General features: G+C 37.5%; 1 protein-coding gene across 8 annotated transcripts in view; it reads right to left on the bottom strand.

The window, feature by feature from the left end:
- Positions 1–245: 245 nt before the first annotated feature.
- The window catches only part of arhgef1b (Rho guanine nucleotide exchange factor (GEF) 1b), a 65,501-nt gene continuing 43,409 nt past the window's right edge, over positions 246–22,337 (bottom strand). For 4 of the 8 annotated variants that reach the window (XM_038268127.1, XM_038268130.1, XM_038268128.1 and 1 more), the window contains 22 exons: positions 21,577–21,603; positions 20,989–21,159; positions 18,047–18,176; positions 17,176–17,187; positions 16,364–16,522; positions 12,619–12,809; positions 12,374–12,520; positions 12,003–12,085; positions 11,774–11,899; positions 10,255–10,369; positions 9,263–9,363; positions 9,050–9,124; positions 8,885–8,960; positions 8,223–8,390; positions 8,050–8,137; positions 7,860–7,967; positions 6,903–6,955; positions 6,665–6,811; positions 6,450–6,575; positions 6,180–6,364; positions 5,650–5,754; positions 246–3,213 (listed from right to left, as the gene is read on the bottom strand). In XM_038268127.1, the coding sequence (XP_038124055.1) occupies positions 5,680–5,754; positions 6,180–6,364; positions 6,450–6,575; positions 6,665–6,811; positions 6,903–6,955; positions 7,860–7,967; positions 8,050–8,137; positions 8,223–8,390; positions 8,885–8,960; positions 9,050–9,124; positions 9,263–9,363; positions 10,255–10,369; positions 11,774–11,899; positions 12,003–12,085; positions 12,374–12,520; positions 12,619–12,809; positions 16,364–16,522; positions 17,176–17,187; positions 18,047–18,176; positions 20,989–21,159; positions 21,577–21,603 (2,363 nt within the window). In that variant the 3' untranslated portion in view covers positions 246–3,213; positions 5,650–5,679. The remainder of the gene's footprint in view (positions 3,214–5,649; positions 5,755–6,179; positions 6,365–6,449; positions 6,576–6,664; positions 6,812–6,902; positions 6,956–7,859; positions 7,968–8,049; positions 8,138–8,222; positions 8,391–8,884; positions 8,961–9,049; positions 9,125–9,262; positions 9,364–10,254; positions 10,370–11,773; positions 11,900–12,002; positions 12,086–12,373; positions 12,521–12,618; positions 12,810–16,363; positions 16,523–17,175; positions 17,188–18,046; positions 18,177–20,988; positions 21,160–21,576; positions 21,604–22,337) is intronic. The other 4 variants (XM_038268131.1, XM_038268132.1, XM_038268129.1 and 1 more) reach the window with 3 other exon arrangements.

Here is a 22,337-nt window from a genome sequence, read left to right as displayed (position 1 = left end):
TTACCCCACATTATGGCCTCACTTTGGTGTATTTCATAGATGGATTATGATGCATTTTGAACAAAAATTAGATTTCAAGAATGTTAGAGCTCTGTAAGGACCAGCTGATTTTCCTCTATCCTGGTATGTAAAGCCCATCAATTGAAATCCTGTATTATCCGATGAAGAGCATTTGTTTCTTCAGTAGCCTCACATTTAACACTCATTTTTTAAATGGTGTTCAAAGTATTAAAAATAACAAGATGTTTTATTTATTTCCCCAGTTTATTTTTAAAAAACAACAACAAAAAATCCAAAAACACAAACGTACCACAATTTTCCTTAGGTGTACATCTTTTAAGAGCCTCTTACAGCATAAAAATTTATACCAAATACACAATATAGTTCTTGTTTACATTTTTCTTTATAAGATCAGAAAGATGGAAGGAGCAGTGTCTTTGCTTAAACAGGGCTCTGGTTGGCTGTGGGCTCAAGTTATGAGGAATTAATGGATGCAAACAAAACGGGAAGAAGCTGTAAGCTAAATGTCATCAACATAAATATGAATTAGGGGTGTCAATCTTAAGTTAACATAATGGAATGATATCTTACTGCTTATGAACTTTTAAATCAGCTGTTTTTGTTTTTAGTTACAAGCCCTTTAAGAAGCAAAAAATGTAATGGTCAGAAGAAGGCACCACTCTATAACACTTTATACAGAGTATATTGAATATATAAGAAAAAGCATCAATGGGGAGACATAGGGAGAAAAGTCTGCAACCGTTATGAACTAATAAAGCCTGAAAGCATCACTAGTGCTTTCTGAATTTGGATTTTCACCAAGCCCTCACATCTCATCTCGAAGTCAATCTGCCAAACTTAGAAGAGTAAAATGTTGGCAAAACTGTCCTGTTTAAATCGTTTGCATGTTTGTTAAATCTACTGGTGCGTCAACAAGCTGCAGACAATCCTCCCTTTTTTAATACCAACAGGAAATGCATAGCACATTATCAGAACAGCTTTGTTAAAAAGGAGTGAAAAAAAACTAACAAAAAAAACAGTTACAATGTCCCCTGACCTATTTCATAAGTACATTAAATGAAATGCATAACTTTTGGTAAAACCATGCAATTGGAAAAAGGTACATGAAGACAAAGAAGCAAGTGCCTTCAAACTATTTGATTGCATACAATTTAAAGAGGAAGACAAAAGGAAAAAATAAACATCTTGATTCTGTTTTTTGTTGCACTGATGTGACTAAATGGTGTAAATACATTGAGGTTCAGTAGCTTCAGAAGGTAGGATCTGTTGTAGAAACACCAAAGTGAATGCATATCGGGAATTGAACATGATTACAGCATTCGTGATTATAAAGCAACACTGGAATAAGACAACTGTTTTCTTTTCTCTAAGCATTAAAATGTCATTTGTGACACAGTGTAGTTTGAAAATGTTTTTTCTTTCTCTGCAGCTCCAATACATATTCAGTAATAGATGTTTTAACAGCGTTTGGTCTCTAGGTGCTCTGAGCAGGGGGCTGCAGCAGAGCTTACATAGTTTTCTCTTGCATCTCTTAACCTAAACGCACCTGGACTGATTGGTTGGTTAACGTAAGCAGGAGGCCCGTAATGTCTGCTGGAATTTAGTGATCAAGCTTGAATAACCCTGAACATATTTAATCTAATACCTACCAGTAAATGCATCTATATATCAATAAACAGATTTTTATTGAAAGCCATCTCTTTTAAATGTGCTTCGATGTGTCTTTGGTCCTGCATCAATTATGCCACTACTAAGGAACTATACTACAACAATTATAATTACAATCAACTGCTGAGTAAAATACAAAGGCAGGAAAGCTTTGATACAAATATCGCTAGTTGGGACCTCATCACTAACATATGCATCTAATCTCATATAATACAAATCTTAACCCCAACTGATGTTCTGGATCATAAGTTGCAAAACTCTCTCTAGAGGAGATTGATGCTGCAAAAAACGGTGCATTTGTGAACAAGTCTGAAATTCTGGGCACGCTGTGTGTGTTCAGATTTCATCAGCACGAATCCTTAAAAACTCAGGTTCTCCCATCGGTCTTCTCATGGCCTTCTATTCCAAGCTATTCAAAGCAAACATAAAAAAAAAAAAAAAACTCCAAACCTTCTTCTTTAGGCCTATGTGTTTTCTCTCCCTTCACCTTTGATGTGCATTACGTATCCCAGGATTACTTCTTTAGCCTTGTCCAACTTTATGCATGCCGCTCTCGCCTCGTTCTGACCCAATGTTGTAATAATATCTGTAAGATGAGGCAACCTGCTGACCTAAAAACCCCTCAGAGGAATAAATAAAAGCCGTACATACAAACGCGTCTCCATCATCAACAGCATGATTGCCTATAGCGCCACTTTTCATAAATGTTTTACAGAGAATAAGAGAAAAGAAAAAAATATCCAACATTTCGTTATTAAAAACCTTGTAACACACATACACACACCGTCTTTCATGTATCTTTCCAATAATAAGGTCTGCTGACATGAAACCTAAATGATTAAAAAGAAAACACACTGAAACTGAGTTTAAATAAGAAATTTGGCGATCAGAGTGTGTTTTTAAGTTTTTTCAAAGAGGAAAAAAGTGCATCTCTGTTGTACTTTGGCATAGACTAGAAATAATACATTCTGGCAGTAGTTTTTAAAGAAAAAAAACCTACATTGCTACATTAGGGTCTCTTTTTTTCCACAGCATTGACATTCTTGGCATTAATGTCAATTGTGCTCCAGCATACATGTCTCAGGTGTGCGTATGTGTGTTACAGCAGAAAGACTACATTTTTTATTAGGCAGCATGTCTCTCACACCAAAATATTGCTTCATTACTTTTGTCACTTTCCAGCAAAAACAACCTCCTACTCAAAAGCAAGATATTTCTCTCCCCCCCAATCGGTTCCATCCTTTTGTTTCAAACATGCAGCCAGACAGACACACGCACACCAATGCACACACCTCCCACGCTCCATCACTGAACTACTGCACTGTGCACAAAGCAATTACACTCCTCTGGAAGGCAGGAAACTTCCTGCTTTGGCAGCAAACAGCGCTGATACAAAGATATAGAAGTGGCAGCTTGGATCCAGGCATGATGTTTTTGTTTTTTTGTTTGTTTTTTGAGTGGGAGTGAAAGTTCCAGGAAAGCCTCGGAAAGTCACTTAGCTCCAAACAACAGCCAGAAGAAAACCTGAACGGAAAGAAAGATCAGAGGAAATGTGTTTGTAATAGATGATAATTATGGTTACGGGACAGATAACAATCAGTAGCTTTAGCTACACTGAAAACACATTTTTCTTTTCTTTTTTTAAATCCTAAATTTCAAGGATTTACTTTCTACTCAGGATGATTATAAAAAATTAACAGATTGTGACTTACAGGGCTTAAACAGGAATGAGTAACTGTAATTTAATGCTATTTTAATGCTCTTAGAAATCATTTTAATGTCATCAAGAAGTATATATCTATCTATAGACAGATACATACATAAATAAATACATATACATATATATATATATATATATATATATATGTATATGTATATATATGTATGTATATATATATATATGTATATATATGTATGTATATATATATATATGTATATATATATGTATGTTTATACATATATAAATGTATATGTGTATATATATATATATATGTATACATATATGTATATGTATATATATACGTATATATATATATATATATATATATATATATATGTATATATATACGTATATATGTATATATATATATGTATGTATGTTTATATATATATATACATATACATATATGTATATATATATGTATGTTTATATATATATATGTATGTTTATATATATATATATATATATGTGTATGACATTGTATATGTATATATATATATACACATATACATACATATATATATATATATATATATATATATATATATATATATATATATATATTTTTATATACATACATATATATATATATATATATGTGTGTATATATGTATAAATGCCACAATAATCACATGAAATTCGATGCCAATTAAGGCCTTGATTTAAACTAAAATAATTTAATGACAATGATTTTTAATGACCTGCAGAAACCTTGGACTTAGTTTTTTTTTGTTCTTGGGAAAGACAATTTCCTATACCTAAAAAAATATGCTTAAAAAATGCTTTAGTTCTTAAACAGGGAGCTTTGGAGAGATTACCACCTCTGATAAAGTTCTTCTTTCTGCTCATGAGGGTTTGATTAAATAAATTTTACTTCTTTATACCCCCTATTCAGAAATACATTAAATTATATTTATAATTGGGAGAGTGATAAACACAGTAAATGGGGAGTGGTGGCCTAGTAGTTGGGGCATAGAGGTTGGAATCCTGAGGTTCTGAGTTTGAGCCCCACTCCCACAGACTGCCACTCTGGTCTCTGAGCAAGACCCTAAAACCCACACTGCTCCCCAGATGCCCCAAGATGGCAGCCCGCTGCTCTCCAAGGGGAATGGTTAAATGCAGAGGTACAGTAAATTTCTCCAATGTGAGATCAATAAATATTATCGTAATTAAATTATACATTTCATTAACTACACACATTTCTATGAGTTCAATTTGTAATTTTACTGGATTTTATTAACCTATTTATTCTTTTATGATGAAGATACAGTTCTGTTCAGCGTCCCGCCTCTTTCTCACAGATTGTGTCATTTAAAACTATATCGATGTTCTGAGGGTTAACTGGAGAAGAAGCCATTGCTTGACTTGTGGTTGATGGAAAATGGGCCTCCAGGCTTAATCATCAAAAGGTGCTGAAAACACTAATTAGAAAAGTAAAATATTAAGACATATATTCCTGGAAATTAACAGATACATTTGGGGATTAGAGATTTTATTCTAAATAACTATTTAGATAATACAATTATCCAAAGTATATGCATTTTTAAAAAGCATGGATTTTCCAAACATTTACAGCATAATAACATTCAACTTGAATATAAAAACTTTAATCAGGTTCCTATTATCTAAAATACGTCAGCAAATGTGAAATTACCTATTGCTGACAAAATATATTTTAAAAACATGATATCCTAACAGATACCATTTGATCCACAGTGGTCCAAATGTACAAAGTGAAATAATTTTAATTAATAACTTCTGGAATGATTCTGGAAAACAAGTAATTTCTTTTTTGTAATTCTTGGCATCTAAATGCTTTTGATTTGATTATCAGTCTTACCAGGTGCTGCTTTGGGGTTTTTATTTATGTTGTTTGAAATCAAATTATGTTAGTTACAAATAATTTCATAATCAAAATGCTTTTTTTATTTCCTAAACTGAACTTATCAATTTAAATTCTTTAAAAAAAGCATGTTTTTTTTTGTTTTTTTTACAAAGGTTTGAAACTAAAAGGATTTTTTTATGATAATGATATAAAAGGGCAACATTTACTTTTAGATGTTTATCATACTGAGGAATATGCTTTAAACCTTATAAAAATGCCACTGGAGTAAAAGAATTCCAATGTCTCTCCATTTTTACTGTTTTTCCAGGCACAGCTTTGGAAGCACCCAGCATAGATAATCCCACCTGATGGTTTTATCGTGTGTTAATTCGAGCATCTCTAGCGGCTTTCTCACCTTGTGGCCAGCAGGTGGCAAAAACGCATCTCACTGGAAGTTACCGCCTTCCAGCGAGAACTCTGAAAGGACCTCGTTCAACTTGTGATGCTCCTCTTCCACAGCCTGAAACCCAGAAAATCAATATCATCTCAGGAATTGAGAACAAACTCACTTACTGACAAAAGCAATTCAGCCTCCTCCTCTTAACATCCACCTTTCGTCTCCCTCGCCGCTTCCCTGACACATCCCATTGCAAACGCCGGACATAATGGCCATTTTTAGACAAGTCCAATTTCACAAGGCAATTTTCAGCCAAGCAGTAACAGCAGTGGTTAAATGGTTTTCTATTCTCTAGTTTCTCTTTTTGCACCATTTGGCCCTATTTTGCCCACTACCTCCTCCTTACTTAAGTTATCGTTGCTGAAATGGCCAGCTACGCTGTTCCTTTCCACTCGCCTTCAATCTTTTCTCCTCTCACATCTTTATCTGCTCCAGTCATACAATCTGCTCTCCTCCTGATACAGCCATTCATCTCCGTCCTTATTCACCTGTAGTCTCTGTATCTTTTCCTGCAGGCTTTGCAGCCTCCTGCACACTTCGTCCATTCTCTCCTGGGACAAGACCAGCGGGGCGCTGATGCTCCCGTCTTCATCTTCTTTTTTTACTCCATCTTCCTTCCTAGAAGGACTGGCGTTCACCTGCATATATCCCCTGTCTGTCGACTCACTTTCCTCTGTTAACAAAGATAACTCAAGTTACAGACGTCAGCTGGCCTTAGATGAATTATTTTAGCAGTAGAAGGTGATCAAATCTTTAACCTGCTGGCTGGGAGCCATCTGTGTCCTGAGAAGGCTTCTCTGGTTGCTCCTCTTCATTTTCTTCATCAGGCAGCGAGTCCTCTGACAGACTGATGCTGCCGATCAGCAATCTTTTCAGTGACATGACTAACAGAGGAGAGGGATTCAGTGTTTTAAAGTTAATATGAGGCACGAGAACCAAACACAAAAGAAAGACAAATGAGACGATGGATCACCTTCATCCAGAGCACTGCTGGCCACCTTCTCCTGACCGCCGCTGGACTGATCCAGCACATGGACCAGGCCTCTGTCGGTCAACAGTTCAATCAGTTTATCCCTCGGATGTACAGCTTTGTCATCTGTCACACTGGCCTCTTCTTGATCTGAAGATGGAGAGAGGGGTTGGCATTAGTCTTTGGACAAATCTAATGACGGTGCATTTTTAAAAGTGCTATACATCCAATGAGGCCTTACCACTGCTGCCTCTTAAACCGCCATTCTCTGATGGACTCAACGGCGGATTCAACCTAATCAAAGATAAAGGGAGTCAATCATTGTTTTTAACCTTTTCATGTTCAATCTTAAATATAGCTTCATTTAATCATATTTTTTCATCCATAAATTGTACGCTAATCCAGACTAAGGTGATCAGATCTAAAAAAAAAAAAAAAAAAAAAAAAAAAAAAAACTAATTTAGGAGAATTAAGATGCTAATGAGGGCCAATGCTATACAGACACCTTGTGTTTCTTTTGCGACTCGCTTTGACAGTTATTTACATCGCGCTCCTATCACATCAAACTAAAACAATTATTTCACCAAACTTTACGAAAGCTTTTTGAGGATTGCCTCAGGCAGTTATTAACAGTTTCTTATTCTTTGCCATTTTCTTTACTTTGAATGTAGCTTCCATCATTAAACTTATCTCTATTTTGTACAATCTTATGTCTATTGAAGCTGTTAAGTATAGCCTTTATGAGTCGGATTTAATATTTACATAAGTAAAGCTGCTCAGTAAAGACAGTAAAGACTTTGGCTTGTTTGCTAGTACGGTAAGTAGGAAATGTGGGAGTGCTGGTTAGAGATGACAGGATAATAAAGCAAAATTTTGGTAAATAATGGAAGAAAACCTGCAAGCTGCTGACTAAACGCTACAGCAAGAGCCACAACAGAGCAGTTTAGATTAACATGTGGTTAAATATCAGAAAGGTCCAAAGTGACAATCAGTAAAAATAGCCGTTTACAGTAAAGACACTCTTCATCCAATCTAACAGAGGCAGATCTATTTCGTTAAGAAGAATCAGCCAAACCTGGGCTCTACATGTGCAAAGCTGACAGAGGCATGATCTAAAAGACCCAAAAGACTTTCAGGCAGAACTGCAGCAAAAAGTTGTTTTCCAGTGGTTTGACTAAAGACACACAGGAACACGTACATGGATGGGCTGAGAGGAGACATCCCAGCTCCAGGAGTAATAGGCAACTTCAGGGAAGCTCCATTTCTCTTCAGATCGTCTACTGCTGACCTGATCATATCAGTCCAACTATAAAACACACAAATAAGAGAGGTTACAGTTTATCATTAGGTTTAAGAAACTTACGACGACGATTTGCTTTGACACTCACGTTTTCCTTTCTCCAACAGACTGAGCCACCAGCTCATAGATCTGAGCACCATTCTCCCACGTGAATATCACATATAAAGCCTTTCGATCTGATAGAACAGGAAAAACAAAAAACAGGAATGAAGTACTTGAAAGTTTTCCTGCAAGTTTTGCGAGATAGCTACAAGAACTAACCTGTTGCCACGTCACGGAGGAAAACCGAGTCCAACTTTATAATGGGGCTCAGACTCTGCTTGCCCTCCTGCCCCGCAATGTTACTCTTACTTTGGCATTTGAGCAACATCTTGTCTTCCTGCTTTTGTGCAAGGACCAGCAGATCTTCCAGCAGCAAGCAATGAACATCTAAGAGACAGAGAGATGTCCTTTAGCTTCACCAAATTTCTTTCCTTCCCTTTTCAGACAGCAGATCATTGTTCTGTTTATCGCTCACAGCAACATATTATGTACTGAAATGATTTCAAAGCCACAAGAATTTATAGTTAAGTCTATCAACCTTTTAAGCCCTTATCAAATTGGGGTTAAAAGCACTTATTTCAATTGATACAAAAGGGGAACTCCACCAGGTGCAGTACAGCTGTGTTTCCATTTATTGTAATTTAAATGTGCACATATGAAAAAGGGAAATGAAAAAAGAATGCATTATCTTAAGATAGGCCTAAACTATAAATATTTATATGTGGAGGATAGATTTAAAAAAGCAGTTTCTTATAATGCAGCACACTTGAAACATCAAAATGTTTGTTATAATACATGTTTTTATTTTTAATAATGGTTCTGCTAAATGTTTTATTAATAATCCTGGTATATCTCTGTTAATAATATATGCATTTATTTACCAATAGCCTTTTCCTTGGTCACCCTCCAGATCAGCGGACCTTCGAAAAGCATCTTCCTCTGAGTCAGGTCAAGGTTCTTGAATATTGAGGGGGGAAAAGAAGATGAGAAAAGCAGAGAACAGAAGGATGAGCTGAAATCAAACTTTTCTTTTTAGAGAAAAGTACCTTATATTCTGTATAAAGGTCAACGCTGGCTTTCAGTCCTGATGTGTCCAGTTTTTTCTGGTATTCCTTCAGAGTCTGGGGGCAAAGAGAGACATAGACAGCTGTTTCAAATGTTAACACTGAAGCCTAAACAAGCAGAAACCCTCCAATGACCCCACAGACGCCTAGTATGGACATAACAGTCTGTTTGGTGCTGGTTTATGTGGTTCTTACCAACATGTTCCCCATGCTTTTGACCTCTTCGTTGACATGGTTGAGGATCTTTCTGCAGCATTCTGCACTGTCCTGGATAGCCGCCTTCTCATCTGGGTCCTCTGTTAAAACAGGCAGAAAACTCAGAGCTGAGTACAGATCGGCTTTTACAAAGAGGCCTGAAAAAAGCACCAAGTCACAATGATCTCTACAAAGACTAATCATCTGTGTCATTTAAGCATAAGTGTTTTTTAAAATAATTATGCTGCTCTTTAAGTTATTATCTGCTAAGTTGAATGAAATAAAACACAGATGATTACATTAGCAGGAACACATGACAATAAGCCAGCTGTTAGCTCCTCTCATTTAGTTATAAGGCTGTCATGCTAGAATTTAATTAGCAGCATACACCTAAAGAAATAAACATTTGCTCCATGTGAAAAATAATACTTAAACTAGGAAGAACAATATAGTTAGATTTATTTCTACAGAAATCAACAATGGCATTAGTTTTACAAAAAGATTAACAACTAAAAATAAATAAATGTTTATTTAGATAAATAACAAAAATTTTATAAAGGAAAATAAAATAAAACTGAGGCAAGCCTTTTGGTCTTTCATGATTATCTAAATAAAGAAATGTATAACCTCATTTATTACCTCATTGCTACGCTCTAATCAAATATTGCATACTTTTTTGTTCTATCTTACTCTTAAAAAGCATCTCAAAAACAATCATGACAAATAACAAAATCCTCCTTTGTGTGCAACAGTGCTTTAAATGAATAAAGCAGATTGGCCATACAGAACTAGAAAGTGGCTTAGAAACCCTGATCTTTCAAAAATGTTGTTTCTGAATTCACCAATGTCAAGCAGCCAGTTCCAAATCCAGGCTGCTTCTGGAAAAACCTGAGCAAAATATGCTACACAGAACTTGGACTGAATACATGATGAGGGATTGGGATAAACAGAACAAATGCTAAGCGGTACTACGACATAAACACACAACGCACCTGTGTTCTTAGCAATGTTCTCCAGCAGCAGTGGATACTTCGTAAGCCTCTGCATCTCTGTAGGAATAATGTCCTTGAGCTGTAGCCTGCGGCACTGGGGCTTACTCTCTGCATCCTGAAGTTCAAACAAACAAAGAGTCAGAGTTTCACGTACAGATGAATCAAAATATTTACATGTGCTTTTCTCCCAGTGAGTAAGATTAAATCAGACTAAACCTTTCCTATTTAAGCCAATTCTGTTCTGCAGAAAAACCAAAGAGAGATTTTCGTTTATTATTTCCTATAAAACCAGAAACTAAAACTTTTAAAAGTGTTCAGCAATAATAAATATTGTTATATTGAAAAGTAAAATGGAGAACAAAACAAATGGTTTTGTGGATGAAATGCAAAATGATCTAAAGGATTTAGTTGAATTGACATTGATTTGATTAGAGGAATTTCCATAATTGCTCCACTATGACCTGTCCTATAATTTCATGGTTTTGCTGTTTTGACAGCATAGCTTATTAGCCTATAAAATAGCTGCATCACTTAGTGTTCAAAGCATGTGAAAAAAGTTGAGCCTTTTAGCCCAGAACTTAAGGTTTCTATTTAGAGCGGTCTTGTCCTATCTATCCCTGCAATGTACTTATGTTTTTTTCATGTACAGCACTTTAAAGTTAACCTGGCCGTAGCCTCAGACTGAGTTCAGTTCTACAGGGATGGCTGCTATTCAGTCCGTTCGTAATAAGGAGAGATGTTCAGTACAATACTTCGAGCTGATCGGCTGACGTGCCAGCTAGAACCCGCCTTTCATAATACCCTTTCATTCAATCACAGCTTCTTGAGTGTTTTCACACTAGCGGAGTACGCTGATAAATCAAACTTTATCCAAATTCTGTCAGAAGAAAAGCACAGACATCTTTCTCATCTGCAAATGCACAAAGTGCTTCTATTTGCTCCTTTTTTAAATGGGAAATTGTTGCTATTTTAGCTTAAACTGAATAAATTGCAATATCGACAGGTGAGTTCTCCAGTGTAGCCATGTTTGTAATGCCCCAACAAGGACCTTCTGACTGTCGTGATTCCTACATGTCCCGCCCCAAAAACACTGCTGGCATGTCATTGGTCCAGGCAACTGGTTGTTACGAGACAGACGTATTAGTTTGTCAAGATGGATTTGTTGTGAGACTGGAAAATCAGATCTTGTGACAATCTAGCTTGCAGTGCAAGGTTACTTTAAAGTGCGTTGTTATTGAAATGTTATTGAAATGTTCATTATATGAAATAATGAAACAAACTTGCCTTGACTTGGACATTACTGTTTGGACACAAATGGAGTTTTGTTTCATTTGGACTTCACCCTAACCGTAGAGCTACGTAACTTAAGATCAACAGAATCAAGATTTAGAGCAGTCGTCACAATTTCCTGATTTCCCATAAAAAACAAAAAACAGAGCTAAGAAAGCCTTTTTTATACAATATGTGGAATGCATCTACGTTTATTCATCTATCTATTATTTTGGAGTCACTATAATACCTGTATAACAGCATTAAAGCGGGGCTCTTTCTTCTGTCTTTGCTTGATCTGGTCAAGGGCCCAGGTCTGGTGACTGCAGAACCTGGAAGTCAGTCTCTGAAACCATTCTCCCTCGTGGCCATCAAACTGAAACACACACGTTAACACGGTGAGATGCAGGGGGAAAACAGAAGACGACGAACATGCTGATGCTGTATGCATAACCAACAAAGAAAGAGAATGAACTTACTCTGTTGCGCAATGTCGTGCTGATTTTTTTAACTATATAGTTTTCATTGACACGCAGTTTCTTCAGGTTTTCATAGAAATTATCTAGAATTCAGAGGCAGACAAAAGACAGCATTGATTCCCAGTCTAGAGAACAACTTCTCTTTTCTTCTATTCAGTCCTTTTGGCCGGAAAAATAAACCACGTAAACATCTTTTCTCTTCGTCTGATTAACTACTTTAACCTGATAGCAATGATTTATATTGAAATAAAAGCTCAATTTTACAAATAAAAACAACAACCAGATATATAAAGGTTTTGTTATTCTGTTGCTGTTTGAAAATGTTCTAGATGCAAAATATTTCAAAGCTGTGTGATAAGAGCATCACTCACAATGCATTTCAATGATTTCCTCGAGGTTTGGGAAAATGGCTTCAATTTCTACAGCAGTCAAGAGTTGCTCCCTCTCCATCTGCTTGGCGAACACCCACTGAAGGACACTCAGCATTCTGACGTGTGCATGCTCTGTGGCAAACAACTCTGAGAGGGAAATCAGGACGTGCAGAATGAGTGGCATAAAAAAAGGGGGGGGAAATGCACATTTTCCATTGCTTTCGTCACGTATAGCTAAATGTTACCATTTATGACTTCCTGCCTCTTGGTCTCCTTCTTGCTGAGGCTCTTCACAGCCTCAGGGGACGCCAGCTGCCTCCAGCTGGACGGGTCCTGCTCCAACTCTTGCAGACGGGGATCAATCTCCTCCAACTGCGGAGAGGGACTTGTTGGGGGCTGGCCAGGCACCTCAGAAGGGAAAGCGGGTCCTTCCAAACTAACACAGGTGAGAGACAAAGTAGTTTACAATCACTATAATCCAAGCATAATAATCCGAGCCTTTTACACTTTTGTAAAGTTTTAGGGAAAGGTGTTTTACTGCAAGTAAATCAGAAGCTTAACTAGTTATGTTGCTCTACAGCTTTAAAATGAAGCAAATTTCTTCATTTTTTAGAATAGGGTTTCTTACTCACATTATCACATGTATATTGCCCAGTAGACTCTTTCTGAACAATGACATTGTTACTCTGTCCTCAGCTACCTGACAATGCTAGGTCCAGTTTTTTCGAATCATTGTATCATGCAAGGAATTTTTAAGTCTAGCTTATTGTTTATGCCAAAAGGCCTTCTGAACTGTATTTTCAGCTGCTATCTCAAAGGCCTGGAAGTGTATAAAAAAATATATATAGCCTTTATTCAGGCACAAGACACCACTTGAACTTCTTAACAGGCCTACTTGCTTCTGCTTGTCACTGGCAGCTACAACACTCAGATTGAAGTTGGTCATACAACCAAGTATATGTTTTGAAACTTGTAGGAGGCAGAATTGAGGAGATCTGGGAGAAAGCAATAAAAACAGATGCTTGTTGGGATGTGGAAGGAAATTGGGGTAAGCACTACTGCAAATCCATTGAGGTCGTCTCAAAGAGATTTCAAGGGCATCCTCTGTATCATGGCAACACATGGTGGCAGAATTAAAAAGTCACCAGCAACATTGGAAAACCAGCAAGATAGCCTCCAGGTGGCTGTGGATCAAGAGGGGGAATCTGTAGTGCAGCATGGCTGGATTGCCCAGGTGAGGGGGTCTGAAGATCAAGAGCTCTAAAACAAGAGATGATCCATGGTTCTAGAGATAACTCCAAACTGACCACACATCTGTTTGGTATTGGACTTCATTAGGTCAGAAGACCTCAAAGCGTTTTACACCACATTTAGTCATGCAACCATTCACACACACACACACACACATACAGGCTGATGGTGGCAAAATACTTAGTAGCTAGAATAGAAGTGAGGTGCCTGGTTGATCATAACTTATCTTCCTCAAGGATAAAACTGAGATTTAACATCCAGGGAAAAAACAGCTAAATGACCAATTATTAGTTCCAAGGCTAATTTTGTCCTATGGAATAATTGAGCTTGAAAAACTTTTTATTAAGCAAAAACATAAAGCTGTATTTACTTCCTGGTTGTTTTTTTAAACTAATGCTTACCAGCACAGTAGTGCAAGAAAGGCACATTAACAAACTCCTAGTAACACACAGCTGCTACTCTCCAAGCTGCAGAAAAACCGCATCAAAGGTGAATAGATGTTTACAAAATAATAACAATTTGTTAAAATATGAAATAAATCAGATTATGATGAAAATATTCCCATTATTTTTTAGTCAATGCAACTCTGGCTGCAATCACATCTCTCAGTTTGACTGATAAGGTTTTAGTCAGGTGAGCACATCTGGACACTTCCACCCCCCATTCTTTCACTTAAAACAGCTCATCTCCCGCCATCTTGGACAGGGACTAAATATTCACATTCAACTAGATTAACAGTCTATGTATAGTCTTTACTGTATGCTTGTGGTTATCTTGCTGGAAACTAATTTCTGAAGTCACAGTTCTTTGACAAAATGAGTCTAGTTATCTTTATTTTTCCTACACTACTGTTCGTGTTTGCTCTTCCTTTACTAGCCTTCCACAGAATGCTACTAAGTAGCACACAGACCATGATGCCACCACTATCTTGTTAAGAATAAAATACAATACATTTGTGGGGAGGTGCAATGTCTAGTGGTTGCCTCACAAAACACCCGATAGGTTGTATAAAAAGTTAAAGGGACAGTGTGTAAGATTTACCTCCATCTAGTGGTGCATTAAATGTAATACAAACAACTGACTGCTGCCTTCCAGTCAAATGTGAAAGACTTACTACGGAAGCCGGGGAGTGACATTCTACTCTTTCTGAATAGAGGGGAAACATCAACCTCAGTCATTGTTGTAGAACCAACTAAAATAAACCATGAAACACAACATTTCTTGGAGAACAGGGCTGAAAGAACCCTATGCTGATTAGCTGTTATGACTCCTGTGAAGAATAACAGCTGATAACAGCTGCATCGCAGAGCATCCAGTGTAGGCTAATAAACAAACTAGGCTTCTCTGTTGGTCAGACGAGGTCCTGGACTACACTGCCCTGTTTCTAACACAACGCCAAAATAAAAACATATCTGCCTTAATAAATTACCTTTCCTGTCCAGCTGAAAACCTGAAACATTTGCCTCTGTATTGAAACTCTGCTTCCTCATCAACTGGCTCTACCTTGTAAAACTAACACTGATACAGACTCTTGCATCACACTTGACAAAAAGGATGAATGGTCCTCCATATTAATAGACAGTGTAAGGTAGAATGATATATGGTTGTTTTTGCTTTTTTTTAAAACTCCTCCACCACTAACAGCATCTTTTCAGATAAAATGCATAAGACTGACAAGTTTGGCCCCTTCTGGCACTGTTGATCAAAAATGGCGATAAACCCTTTTATAAACTACTACGGTAAATCTAAGCCATGAGAAGGCTTTAATTTCTGATGTGATATCATTAGACTTTTGGAGTATATGTTATTAAAAAATACTTGATTGTTGATTATAAAAATCCACATTTGTTACACACTGTCCCTTTGATTTTTTTTTCTCAGTAGTCCGAACTATTTTCCCCAGTCTGATGAGGATCCAATCATATGCTGTTGGACAACTTTTCCCCAAATGCATTTTAAACCATAGCATTTCCTAACTGTTTTTCACAAATCTTCTTTTTTCCTAGTAACTCTGTCATTTCTAAGCAAAAGGATGAAGGTTTCATTTGAGTTTCATTATGGTGGATTTCAATTAACTCCTTGGGATGTCAAGTGACCTAACTTACACAAGGCAGCCATCATTTCTGTGACTCGCTTCATCGTGATTCTCTAATTTCTCACAATATCTATTTTCAATACGGATGAACCTAACTGGACCTCCCAAATACCCATATTTTTACACCACCATTAAATGTTCCAGCTGAACTAATACAAAGCCCAGTTTTCAATAACGTATTACTTAGGGTGGATCTCTATCAGTCTCTATAAAAATGGGTCAATTTCACACATATTTCACACAGCATATCTTAAACCCCTATTTTGTATAAATCCGTTTTCAGTCTGAAACTGTTTTGTTTTTGTTGCAATTCTTGTCAAAAAGGACAAATTATAGAGGATTCTGCTTCATTTACAAAGCAACATAAAAGTGAAACTTTAAACATTTGAATACTATATTTAGGCATTTAAACAGTGCAATAGTTCATTTTCGCAAATTCTATACAGATATATGAACCTTAGGTAAATAGAAAAGCTTGCATGATAATAGGAAACTTTCATTCTTCTTTTAACATCTCTATTCCAAACAGGAGGCTCTTTCTCTATCTGATTGTTTCATCTCAGAGTAGTGGACATCCTGTCTGTCCCTGCTGTGAGCCTCTCCAGCCGTAGACGCTGCGATAAAAGAGTGGCTGTCCATCTTACGGATGGAGGTGCTGCGGGGAGAGCGGGGCAGGACTTGTCGCAGATGAAGGAGGCTGGAGGTCCACGTCACTACGGGAGCGTGACTGTTTACGAGAAGAGCCACGGCGCCGAGACGAGTGCCGGTCCACGCGTGCGCTCTCGCTGCGTCCCACTTTCCTGCTTTAGGGATGGAAGGTAAGGAGAGGACGAGGAGGAGCAGGATGGTGAAGGTGAAAGAAAACAGGGACAGGATGAAGATGTGGGGAAATAAAAGGTTCCAGCAGGAAGAAAAAAAAAGAGAAAAAGGAAGAAGACACATACAGACCCAAAAGACAGTGGAAAAAAATGAAAACATTCAAATTACAGATAGATGTGAGGATGGGATTATAGTTAATTATCAGTACAGAAGATGATGGATGAATCAAATTAATTTAAGATTTACAGATAAAAAGGAAAAAAAACTAACAAACAGATTCTGAATGAAAAGTTGATATGCATGAGATGACATGCATAGAAAAATAGAAAACTAGAAAAGGCAGCGTCTGGATGCTACTCAGAGGACGTATAGTTAGCCATGCACTGCCTCTACATTCATTTAGGCTTAACTCTCCATTTTCAAACAATGAAGATATCTATAATTCAGATGTTTTCTATAATCCAGCTAGTCCCTTCGCATCACTTTTAACATACTTAGCCAGCTTGTGTTGCATCATAACAGGAACACATAACTCAGAGTAAAGTGTGTTTGCTTATGAGCGTTGTGCTCTCTGTCTGCATCATATGTGAACAGAAATTGGTGCCTGAAGCTTGTCCGTGTCTCTGCTGACACCCACCTTGGCTTCCGTCTGCAAAAACACGGAACATCACACCGTTACACACTTCCCTTTGCCCTTTACACGGCTGAACGTACAAATGCACACCCCCCAACATGAGTGACACCCTGAACATGTTACTGAACCGCTGTCCAAGCTGCATGCCATGTAAGACGCCAGAGGCTCCTGGCAACAACATGTAATCGCACAAACTGACGCAGGCGAGGATGCAGGACGAGTCCTGATTTGACACAAAGGACACCTTAGAAAGCACATTGACTGAGCAGCTAAAGTACGGCAGGAAATATATAGCTCGCAAAAATGTCCGACTGAAGATCGAAACTTAACTTCTGGCAGGAAAGCTGCACCTAGGGAAGCAAATAATCGCTTTAATGCAAGTTTATTTATGCACTGTGAAAAAAACTGACATGGTGCTATTTTGTGCCTAATTATACTAAAATTTAAGCTGTGCAAACTCTGCAAACTGAGGCCAATAAAAACTGCGATGAAATTGTTAAAATGAGAAAAACCGAAACACACAAAGAGACAGCAAAGAAGGAGAAGGCATGCCAATGTGAGGAAGATGAAGGAGAGAGGATAAAAGGAGAGGGAAGGCAATGGGGGGGGGGGGCTGGGTCCACGTTCACCTCCGTGAGGGTCCTTCTCAAAACTGCAGGCTCTGTTAGCTAGCGAGCGACGGGCAGCATGACAAGAGCTAGCACACAGCAGGGACAGACCGCTGAGGGAGTTTTACCACACTCCCCCAGCCAGTGGACACAGTGGACTTTTTCTGCCCAATTTCCCGTTCTATTCAAATCTTCCCCCAGTGCCATCACTTCACATCGCTTCATGCTCACTAGCCGATTCTCATCCCCGTCTTCATCCTCCTCACCTGTCCTTGTCCGACTCCTCTGGATGAACATCAAGGGGTGAACTATGCTCAACAACAGGGACCCCAGCTGCCATCTCTGGAAGCGGCCCGTCCGACTGGGTGGGAGGCTCTAAAAAGTTGCATGGCTGACCTGAGGGGGCAGAACATCAGGTTCATGTATTAATTAAGAATCAGTAGGCGAAAGGTAGTCAGTTCATTTTTATAAGTGCTCATACACATAAAATGACCCCATTTTTAAGCTGGATGGTTTAAATCAGACTAACCTGATATAAATCCCAGTAAAATAATCAGCGGATGGAGCCACATTAATGACGCATTAATTCTTATGATTTCATCAGGATTTATGATGTGTCACTTATTTTTGCACTATAACAAATATTCTAAGTTGAATTGAGATCTGGACCCTGATGGCGTCATTCTAATGCTGCGTTCACAACAAGAGCGTTTTAGGCGTTAGATGATTGTGCATTTTCAGGTCGCACACCCTGGAAGCTCGACGCCCTTGATATTGAAATGCTCTAGAAAGTAGCTTGGTCTTATTTTCAGTAAGTAAAAGTTTAAGTGGCATGATAATGACATCTTTTCTTTCTGTTATTCCGTCTTTTTAAAGTCAGTAGATTTTAAACCCTATATATATATATATATATATATATATATATATATATATATATATATATATATATATATATATATATATATATATATATATATAAATTCCTGTTTTATATTCTGATAGAAGCCATCAATTTTGCCTGCAGTGTCCATTTTCCAGAAATCTGGATCAGCTTTTCCAATTGGTTGATGCTCTGCGTCAAGCTGTGAAAGTTCAGATTCCTGAAATTCAATGTCGGACACACTGCAGGACCTTTTAACCCTGCTTGATGGTGTTCACCATAGAGTTTGATGTAAATCAGACACCCAGAATGCTTTTCGTGTTAACGCACCATAATAGAATATACTTTAATATAAAGAACTGCATTGTTGCTGTAAGTTCGGAGTGTTTGTCCTGCTGCATGGTGGATCTCTGCCACATCCCCATGTCTTAGTGTTTTTCTGCTTCCTCCTCCTGAAAATAAACAAACTCCCTCTTTTTCTCTGAGTGAAATATTCCAAGCTTTTCTAATCTGTATGTTTTGATGATTATTTATTATGAGCAATGAAAACCCAAAGGTCATCATCTAAGAACATTTGAATAGATTAAAAAAGTTATTTGAGTTATTAAAATAAAATATATAATCCTAATTTACTGAATAATTGAAAGCACCTGCAAAGGTCTCCCAAGACTGTAAAATGTGTCCCAGTCTGGGACGGAAGGCTACATAAGCACGGGAAAAACTGCTGATTTCCAAACATTTTTGGCACAACTTCCCTGACTCCATAAGTGCACAGGAGAGGGAAACAGCTTTATTAACTTGTGGCCTTTATGTGGCCTGAACGACCCTGATGAAGCCAGTCAGCTATAAAAGTGTTTTCCTAGTAGATCAAGTGTTGCTATAGTCTTTACTTCACCAGAAGACTGCTGACCTGACAGAGGTCCAGAAGGAAATCTGCGACTCTAGAGGGGATTAGCATCAAAAGGTTATTGCTAAGCAAGCTTCTTGCTTACAGGGAGCTGAATTTAAGCATGTTCATCGAGAGCGGTAAGAAAAGTTTGGGTTTTCATTTTCCATAAGCTGGAATCATCTAAGCTTGACATTTTTCACTCAATGAGTAAAGAATCTAAATAACTTTCTTTTTCTGATATGAAAGGCAAGACGTGATGAACTTTTTCAAGATATAATATTGTTTAAAATAAACCAAAATGTAACTGTTTGAAGTAAAAAGTTGAACTCAAGGCTTGAATCTGACCAGAGCATCCTCATCACATCTCCTGTGGAACCAACTACCAGTTTTAGTTCGTGTCTACTTTTAAGGGTAGGCTTAAAACTTTCCTTTTTGATGAAGCGTATAGTTAGAGTGGCTCAGGTTATCCTGAGGTATCTCTATAGTTATGCTGCTATAGGCTAAGACTGCTAGAGGACATTGGGACCCCTTTTTAATCATTCTGCTTCATTCTATCTCTATTCTCCCACTGCAGAATTTGTTAGTTCTATCTCTATGCTCTCTCTGCTTTTTCTCATAGTAGCTTCATCTGGTCTGTTCCTGTTTGGCTGTGACTCCATTCTGGAGAGAAATATCAGCTGTGCTGCTGCCATCAACACCTTTGTTTATAGATGTTCGAGAGCTGCCTGTTTTTCAGTGTAGTCCTGTTTCTGTGACTGGCTAGATGTGCTCTCTTCATCCTCTGACATGGGAGCTGGCTCGGACCTCGTCTGGCTGGCTGTGTGTTTCCTGGACGGGGGCCGCCTATGGAGCTGGTTTACAGTTGCCTTTTGTATCGCTGCTTCTAAATGTATGTCAGCTTCTGTCTTCCTGAACCCTAGTCGACCTCGGCAGATGGCTGCTTACACTGAGCCTGGTTCTGCTGGAGGTTTCTACCTGTTAAAACTGAGTTTTTCCTCTCCACTGTCGCTACAAGCATGCTTAGTGTGAAGGATTGCCATCGAGTCAATGAGTCAATCAACTGGTTTTCCTTAGATAGAAAACTTTGAATCAGATTGACTATATGTTCCTGTTGAATTGTAAAGTGTCTCGAGATAATGTGTTGTGAATTGGCGCTATATAAATAATCTGAATTGAATTAAATCACGTGCTATCATCCCTTTGGGAAATGTGATGTTCTTTCTGCTATAACTAGCAGCTTTCCTTGAAACACATTATACATATACATACATATACACATTATACATATACATACATATATACATATACACACACACATATATATATATATATATATATATATATATATATATATATATATATATATATATATATATATATATTTATATACTTGTCAAATTTCCTGAGTTTTCAGTGTCTGTATAAATTTACAGCTTTACCATCAATCGGAGAAGGCTCTGCATTGTTGTGGATGTTCAAGATGTTGCCTGGAGATCCAGGGGGCTCCACGTTAGGCACCGAAGGTGAGCCTTCAGGTTTTCTGATCGAAGGAGCTGGAGTTTCAGCTCGGAGAGAACCTTTAGATTCCCTTCCTTTATTATCTTTTTCCCCTGTAGAAGAAGAAATAGGCTTCTTTTTGACAGTTGAACTTACAACCCAGCTTCAGAAAGCCATAACCCCAAAGCACCCAATTTAGAAAAAAAAACAACAACAAATAAATCACAGACAAACAGAAAAGACTTTGAGACAAGCAAACAGTTAAAAGGGGTTTGGTGCAATCAGTGCTCCTGCTAAGGATGAGATGGTTAGTTTGACTCAAGTAAGCTGCTTAAACATTCCATGTGAGTTTCCAAAGGACACCACAAATACCACAAATGAATATCCACTCAAACAAAGTCAGGTGAAATACAATGCACCCACACCTTCTGGTCATTTGATTAAGAACATGCAGACATGCTGATACAGTGATTAGTAGGGTTGTAATAAATCTACAGATAAAAATGCAGGTGGACTCTGAACAAGAGTACCTTCAGACTCTTTTGGTTTGACTTCGACTGCAACAGGAAAAAAGGGGAAGGCAAGGTTCTTATATGCAGACAATACAAATCAAGAGATAAAAAATATTTCCTAATGTCTCTAATACAGCATAATTCAAGCAAATGATATACTTATTGGCAAGCGTAGAGCTGACACATTATCTAAATGTATTATGGAGCTGTATCACATTAAAACAACAAGATAATTGTCTCAAAAGAACAAGAAGGTTTCTCATTTAAAGAGAAACTTTATTGCATGAAATCAGATATTTGACTGCCTTGGTGGAATGAAGTGTGATGACAAACGGAAAAATTTGCAAGAAGATCGTTATTTCAAGACAGAGACAAATTCAGTCACTGAATAATGGATGTTATCACCTCATGTGAGCTTTTTGCTGGATAAATTTGTTAGCTATATTGCTAAATAGTACAGCTAGTAAAGCCACAATTATCATGACTATATATATATATATATATATATATATATATATTTTTATTTTCTTTATTTTTATTTTATCATATAGTAAATAGTGAACAAAGTCCTGCACACCCTGGCTTCCTGCTCAGAGGTGCTGGAAATGTGAGAAAATGGGACTGATAAAAGTCCATGGAAAATTAAAAATTATTGATTGATCAAAAGTAAGTCTGTGCAGTAGACAGTAGAGAACACAAAATACACCAGGTTAGACAAGGTAGTCATCAAAACCTTCAGGACTTGAGTGTTCTCAAAAGTTTTCTTTTTGTTTGTTGGT

The sequence above is a fragment of the Cyprinodon tularosa genome, unplaced genomic scaffold (assembly GCF_016077235.1).
Source record: "Cyprinodon tularosa strain WSP-4 unplaced genomic scaffold, ASM1607723v1 ctg694, whole genome shotgun sequence".
Lineage (NCBI taxonomy): Eukaryota > Metazoa > Chordata > Actinopteri > Cyprinodontiformes > Cyprinodontidae > Cyprinodon > Cyprinodon tularosa.
This window is presented reverse-complemented; position numbering and strand designations above follow the sequence as displayed.